Here is a 7562-nt window from a genome sequence, read left to right on the forward strand (position 1 = left end):
TCTGTCCCCTCACCGACGGCACAGCAACAAAGAGCCACCAAACCTCCAAGAGAGCGGCTTGGGGCAACCCCGAGGCCCGGGGCCGCCCGGCAGGCAGGGGTAGGCAGCCGGGAAGAGGGTTTTCCCCCATCGGATCAGCCGGAGGGCGGGAGCAGCCCCAGGCTGGGGCCAGGTCCGAGGCCGCGGGCAGGAGGCCGGGAAGGCGCAGGAAGCCGGGACCGTCCCGCCGTACCCCCGCTGCCCGGCGACGGCCAGAAGCGCGCTCGGAAGCCGGGGCATTGGAGAAGGGGGCAGGGGGGAGCCACGAATTGCCGCCAACAAAGCCCGACGGAGAGACACCGCGGCCTCTGCCCCCAGCGGGGCTCTCACAAGCTGCCCAGCCCGACAGTAACAAACACCTGGCCGGACCCCATCCCGGCCTGTCCCGCAGCCTGGGGAATTTGTAGGATGATTTCGCCTTCCTCCGCTTCCCTCTTTCCAAACCCCGGCCCCCACTGCCCACTCTCAAGAAAGACGGCGCAGCTGGGCGGCGGCGGGAGCTCCCCGGGCCGGGCAGCACCGACTGCTGCCTCTCGCCCCTGCGGGGCTGCAGACACTGGGGATGACAATCAAGACTGACAGACTTGAGGATATACACTCTCCTCTCGCCTCCCAGTTTCGGCCACCACCAGAGAGAGAGCGAACCGAGGAAACAGGGCTTTTGTTGTTGACATCTGACCTACGACAGAGTGTCCCTGCCTGAAAATGAGAGCCGAGGAGCCGCTGTACACCCTGACATCCATCTGAAGAAGGAGCATCCTATGGCTGCTCCATTTCCCCCTCTCCTTTCTCTTAAAAAGAGAGATAGAAAGCGATAAAAAGAATGACCCCTGAACAGCCGGCCTCCCCACAACCAGTCCGGAAGGACGAGCGAAGTCGCTCCCGTAAGGTCAGCCTCTCGCTGGGCGAAGAGCCCTGGAGGAGCAGCCCCGGGACCTCAGCCGGGGCAGGCCCGGCCCCGAGCAGCGGCCGGCCAGGCCACCCGCCACCGGTGGAGCCAGCCATCCCCGCGGCCCGGCCTGCTCCGCTGAGCCAGGGTCCATGCAAGTCGCCTCCTGTCCACCCGACACGGGAGCGCTCCCCGAGAGCGGGGCCCTGTCGTCAAAGGCGAAATATTCCCTGGGCGCCCACCCGAGTGTCCTGCAGAGGGCAGAGGCTGCTCGCTTTCCGCAGCCCGTTCCGCGGGCTATTGACCAAGGACTTTTAAATCCATACCCAGCTTCAACATTTTACCCGTCAGCACGTCTGCGGTCACAAAACACTTCTTCTTTCTGTCACTTCTCTTCGAAACTATTGATAAGATCATTTAGCTGAATCTGTTCGGGATGAGTGTAATATTGACTAGAAGTTAGAAAAGATGATTAAATCTAATAAGCCTAGAAACTATCGTGAAGAAGGGCGGAGGGGGGGAGCAGAGCAGGATATCGCACTTAGGAACCCGAGCCAGCCAAGAAGGACCTGAACACACCGCTGCGCGAGCGAACACCGCGCACTTGGATGTCGCTTGTCAGCGCGCCAGCCCCGCGGGTCCCCAGCCGGGACCCCTCCGGGAAAACCGACCCGCCCGTCACCGCACGGAGCCGCAGACACAGAACGTGACACCGGGGCCACAGCCGAGGGGCCCGGCCCGGCCCGAGGGTGCGCAGCCCCGCTGGGCAGCCGCGCTCTTCCTTCCTCCTTCAAACGGTACTCCCATCATTAAGCCCCGCCTTTTTGTTTTGCTTTTTTCTTTCTCTCTCTCTCTCGCTCTTTTTTTTTTTTTTTAAGGAGTCAGATGTTAAATTATAAAAAGGGACCGAGAAGAGTCGAACCTCTTCTCCCCCATGCCTTCCGCCAGAGCATGCAAAAAACTTGAGATCTCCCCACCAGCATCAAAGGCAGGACAGTCCTACCCGCACAGAAATCAATGCTCCAAAACACACGGCTGTGGTTCATCTGCGGAGAGACACAATGAATACAGCTCCCGAGGCTCCCCTTCAAGACCCTGAAAGTTATAAGCGTGGAGCCTCTCGGTATAGGCATCAAATTTATTCCAAAAATTCCATTAAATAGAAAGGAACGGCGGTGCTTTTACACAGAACTCAGCTCAGTATAGGTACTGGGGTCTTCTCCCTCCAAATCTTAAGAACTATGCAAATCTGTGCTATCTTTAAAAATAAAATAACGATATTTCAATAATTAGAAGAAACTATGAAGGTATTGTGCATTTCTGTTTTATGTAGATAATAAAATATTACTTTAACATAAATATATAAGGATCTCTGCGTTTTTATTTTTCCCCACAAGCACATCCAAATGTACCAAAACAAAGTATTTTTAAAGAGACTGAACAAAAAAAAAATTACATCCCATATAGATTTTGTTCACCTACTCATTTAAAGCTACAGAAAAACAGTTTCCAGAACCTGTTTGCTTTAAAAGAAATAAATATACATTGAGGCAGGCCACTTAAAAATGATATGAAAATATTTCCCTGGGTAGCATTTAAAAAAAAAAAAAGAAAAATAGACAAAGAAAACATTGAAACTATTTCTGCATTTCAAAGGACAAATATTAAACATATATACATAGTGGTAAGGTTTGCTTGGTAACTTTTTTTTTTTAGTAAACCTATTTGGAGTTTGAGGCTTTCTCAAACATCCTCTCAACTCCGTTGTCTGACCTTACGCACATATTAATAAGTGTCTGAAAGTTCATTTCCTCCCTTTACCACTGGATCTGCCCTGATCTGATTCACTTCACTAGGCGCTAGTCCTCAACACTTTAAATAACAAGCAGCTCAACACATAAACAAACAAACAAAAATTTAAAAAACCAAACAAAAAAAAAAAAGAAAGAAAAGAGAAAAGCTCGGTGCCCGTATCTTTTTAACAATTGTTGGAAAACCAGGAAAAAGACTAATGCATGTGCGTCTTAGAAATCATCATCTGTCTTACCAAGAAGAAAGAAAGAAAGCAAGCAAGAAAGAAAGGGAGAAAGAAAGAAGGAAAGAAAACCCAGTGTCACAGGCATTTTAAAAGACAATGAGAAACATATTCTAAAGCCTTAGCTACTGAATGCAATATTTATAGGAGAGTTCTGCGAGAGAATGCTTCACTGTTTTTTCTCCATAATTGTCCAACACTCAACTAAGTAAACTTTTAGATTATAAAAATGCTTTGTCTCTATAGCACCCGTTTGTGCTGACTAAATGATCCCTTTATGAATTTATAACTATCATAAAGTTCCTCTAATGTATATGCATAGCTGTGTGTGTGCATAAGTACACAAACACGCACGCAGACAGACGCACATACATGCGCTGCTCCGAGGTCCCGCTCCTCTGCTTCCCTTCAGAGCTTTTTGTTTTCCTTTTTTTTTTCCATTTTTTTTCCTTTTTGTTCCCGTGGGTTTTTCTCTTTTTTTATTTTGGAAAGTTAACCATTTCTCATCAAGATAATGCCACGAAATGCACTTTAAAACTATTAGCGAAGGGAGGGGGGGGTGGGAAACACGGATTGAAAAATGGCATTTTTTCCCACTTCATTTCACTCCCCAGTGAAAGACACAAGGCTGCCCAAGTTAAAACTGGTCCTTTCCTTCAATAAATTATACCACAATCTGACCAAAGGACAAGGGGAGGATGGGAAGGGAGAGGGGCTGGATACAAATAGAAAATAAAATAAATATGGAAAGTAAAGTGAAAAAGAAATGCACACGGTCTCTGTGGAGAGGAGGGGCAGCGTGTGTTTACAGGCAGGTGTAAGCACCCGACCCCCACCTCGGGCCCAGCAGCTTCTCAGACTCTCCCTGGCTCTGCCTTGACATAAAACTGCTCAATAAAAGAAAGTTTAGAGGCTGATATCGGCCCGGGAGGCGAGACCGGGGATGCCAAAGGTACGCAGGGGGGGGAGGAGGGGAAGGAAAGGGCGCTGAGGGGGCGGTGGTGGGGGAGCTAAATAATTCCCTTTCCCCCTCAAGAAAATGCCACTTTCTCTGGGAAAACTCTGGAAACATGTTGTTCCCTCTCCGCCTTCCCCACACCAGGCCTTGCTTGCCCGCACTGACACGGTCTGGAAGGGTTGCACATATTTTTTTCCTCCCCCTTTGGTTGCGCCTCGACCCCCGGACACACTGCCTGAAAATGAAGTTTACTTTGTTGATTTGCATTATTCTCCCCTCTCCAAACTCGACTCCTGCCATTGAAGGCATGTATTAAACAATTACAAGAGTCACATCTGTGGAGAATGGAAGCTGGAGGTGCATCTATATGTGTATATAAAGAAATTATATATATGTGTATATATGTATGTCTATGCACGCATGCACATGTATACATACACATATACTAATTCTTTTTGCTATGGTAAAAGGAGAAAATAAGCGTTACACGTATTTAAGAATACTTGTTTATAACAAAAGTTCACATATACACATAAAGCAAAGGCTAAAACACAGTAACATATTGTAGACCGGTCACTGGTTGACTAACGCTCACTGTGGAAAATGCAAGTCATTTGCAAAATTAAGGTCGGAAAGGAAGGGGGGAAAAAGAACAAAATAAACATTTTGTTTATGTAAACTTCGATTTTCTTGCAGTGCAAATTGGTACGGTTAAATACTGTCTACATCAAAAGGGATAGCTTTTCAGTTCTCTTCCTTTTTTTTTTCTCTTTTTTTTTTTTTTAAACATATATTCATACAGGGGATCCACAGAAAATAAACACAGCAGCATGTGCCAACACCGAGCGACATTCCACAATGCAATCTGCCTTTGTGTGGCGGGAGGGGGCTGCGGAGGGGACCCGAGGTGGCTGTGCCCCCCTTTCTCCTCCGCCCCCTCCCCGGCAGGGCAGTGCCCTCTGTTTTGGCCAGCGAGTTGAGGGAGTTTTGTGCGAACCGCTTCGCCCTGCGCCTGCCCTGCCGGTGCCTGCCGCTGCCCGGCCGGTGCCTGCCGCTGCCCTGCCGGTGCCCGCCTGCCTGCCCGTGCGCGGTACCCACTCCACTCCCGTGCACGGGCACTCGCCTGGAAAGGTCAAAATACAGCATCACACCTCCTACAGTCTAAGGGACCGTGTGGTGCAGGTGCTTTGTCTGTCTATCTATCTGTCTGTCCGCTGTGATTCGCGCTCGCCCTCTCGCTCGCTCGCTTTTTGTTTTCTTTTAATTTTTTCGCGTTTGTTTCTTTTTTTGATATTTTGTCTTTTTTTTTTTAAAGATAGGAAAAAATAAAATTAAAAAAAAAAAAGAAAAAAAAAAGAAAAAAAAAGGACAATCAAAAGTTGGGGGAAGGAGAGGAGGAGGAGGAGGAGGAGAGGAGGAGGAGGGGCCGGGCGCCCCCGCCGCGAGTTCACTGCACGGGGGTCTGCACCCCGTGGTGCGGCGGCGTGTCCCTGCTGGCCCCGTACACGTCCTCGGCGCCCGGCAGCGTCCCTCCCGGGGGAGTCATGCGCTTCTCTTTCTGTCTCCTGTTACAAAACCACACTCTCACCACCTCCTTCTCCAGCTGTAGGCTGTCCGCGAGCGAGGTGATCTCCTGGGCGGAGGGCTTGGGGCACTTGAGGAAGTGGCTCTCCAGCGCGCCCTTGACGCTCACCTCGATGGAGGTGCGCTTTTTCCGCTTGCGGCCCTGCGCCGCGATCTTGTCTATGCTGGTGGGGCTGCCCGAGGAGGAGTCCGCCTCCTCCAACCACTTGTTCAACAAAGGCTTCAGCTTGCACATGTTCTTGAAGCTGAGCTGCAGGGCCTCGAAGCGGCAGATGGTGGTCTGCGAGAAGACGTTGCCGTAGAGGGTGCCCAGCGCCAGCCCCACGTCCGCTTGGGTAAATCCCAGTTTGATGCGCCGCTGCTTGAACTGCTTGGCGAACTGCTCCAGGTCGTCCGAGGTCGGCGTGTCCTCGTCGGAGTGCGGGTCGTGGTGCGGCGGCGGCCCGGGGGGCGCGGCGGCGGCGGCGGACGGTGCCGGCCCGGCCGCCCCGGGGTGGGGGCCGTGGGGCGGCGGCGGGTGCTCGGGGCCGTGGTGCGGCGGCCCCGGCGGCGGCTCCTCGTGGGCGTCGCGCAGGCCGTGGTGGTGCAGCCCGGGCTGCCCGGCGCCCAGCATCCCGTTGACGGTGAAGCCGGGCGGCTGCGAGTAGAGCAGCCCCGCCTGCGCGCCGTTGGCCGCGGCCATGCCGGGCGGCAGGTGCGCCGCGCCGCCCGCCCGCCACGCCGCTGCCGCCGCCGCCGCCGCTGCCGCCGCGTGGTGCCCTCCGCCGCCGCCTCCGTGGTGCACCAGGTGCGGCGCCCGCCCCGGCGGCGGGTGCTGCGGCGGCGGCGGCAGCTCGTCGCCGCGCCCGCCCGCCTGCACCACCGCCGGCTTGATGTCGGGCTGGCCCAGCGCGCCCGCCGACCAGGGCGCCTCGCCGCCGCCGCCACCGCCGCCGCCCCCGCCGCCGCCGCCGCCGCCGCCACCGCCGGGTCCGCCGTGGGACAGCGCCGCGATCCACTGGTGAGCGTGGCTCAGCGGGTGCCCGTTGCTCTGCAGCGCGTAGTCCGCCTGCACCAGGGCGCCGGCGTCGCGGTAGCCGCCGCCGGGCTGCATGCCGCCGGGCGGCTCGGCGTGCACCATGGGGGAGCCGGAGGCGAGCAGGCTGTAGTGGTTGGAGGCTGCGGTCGCCATGACTCGCCGAGCCGCACTGATCGCGCCGGTTAAAGGCGCCGCGCATTTGACAGCTACTTTTTCGCCTCGGGCGCCGCGCGGCGCCCGCGCCCCCCCGGCCCGCGCGGCGGGGCCCACTGCGAAGGCACGCGCGGCCGCCCCGCCCCGCCGCCGTACGCCATTGGCTCCCCGCGCCCTGACGGACGCCGGCGCTCCCGGCGACCGCTGCCGCCGCCTCCCGCCATTGGCGCGCCCCGCCGGCCGCGCCCCGCCCCGGCCCCGCCCCCGCCCCGCCCCCGCTCCAACCCAACTCCGAGGGGGAACGGGGCGCGGGGGAGCGGCGGCCGTGGGGCGGGGGGAGCGCAGGGGAGGGCAGGGGCGCGCCGCCGCCGCGGCCGCCGCCGGCCCCGCCCCGGCCCGCCCCGCACCGCACCGCAGGCGGGAGGATGCTGCCGCTGCCCGGGCGCCCGCCGGCTCCTGTTGCTCGCGCCCCGACGCGCGTCTCTTCGCGGAGCGCGGCCGCGCCGCCCTGGAGCGGGAGCTGCGGGCTGGGGGGGTGCTCGCCCGCCCGCCCCCAACTTTCTGAGCGCCGCCTCGCAGCCAGCCCCGCCGGAGCGGCCCGGGAGCGCCGCGCCCACGGGGGCGGGGAGCGGCCCTGTCCGCTCGCCGGCCCTGCCCCGCTCCCGGCACCCGGTGGTCGCCGGGGCGCACCACTCCTCCGGGGATGTCGGGGCTTCGCACCTCGGCGCTGCGGAGCTGGTTTTGTTCCGCTTGTCCCGTCCCGTGGGGACGGGGTGCCTGCGGGACCGCCTCAGCGGCGCTGGCCACTCTGCATGGATGCGGAAGATGGGCATGAGAGGGTGGTGGAAAAAGAAAAAAACAAATAGGGAAAAAAGAGGGGGATAGG

General features: G+C 56.9%; 1 protein-coding gene across 1 annotated transcript; it reads right to left on the bottom strand.

Annotated features, from left to right (window-relative positions):
- Positions 1 to 2236: 2236 nt before the first annotated feature.
- POU3F2 (POU class 3 homeobox 2) lies at positions 2237 to 6766 on the bottom strand. Its single transcript, XM_059842424.1, has one exon. It carries the CDS (start codon positions 6674 to 6676, stop codon positions 5369 to 5371), a length of 1308 nt encoding a protein of 435 aa, XP_059698407.1. The 5' UTR covers positions 6677 to 6766; the 3' UTR covers positions 2237 to 5368.
- Between the last annotated feature and the right edge of the window lie 796 nt (positions 6767 to 7562).

The sequence above is a fragment of the Haemorhous mexicanus genome, chromosome 3 (genome assembly GCF_027477595.1).
Source record: "Haemorhous mexicanus isolate bHaeMex1 chromosome 3, bHaeMex1.pri, whole genome shotgun sequence".
NCBI lineage: Eukaryota > Metazoa > Chordata > Aves > Passeriformes > Fringillidae > Haemorhous > Haemorhous mexicanus.

Excerpts from the sequence above, each read along its gene's own strand:
- POU3F2 (XM_059842424.1), bottom strand. The coding sequence starts at position 6,676 with ATGGCGACCGCAGCCTCCAACCACTACAGCCTGCTCGCCTCCGGCTCC.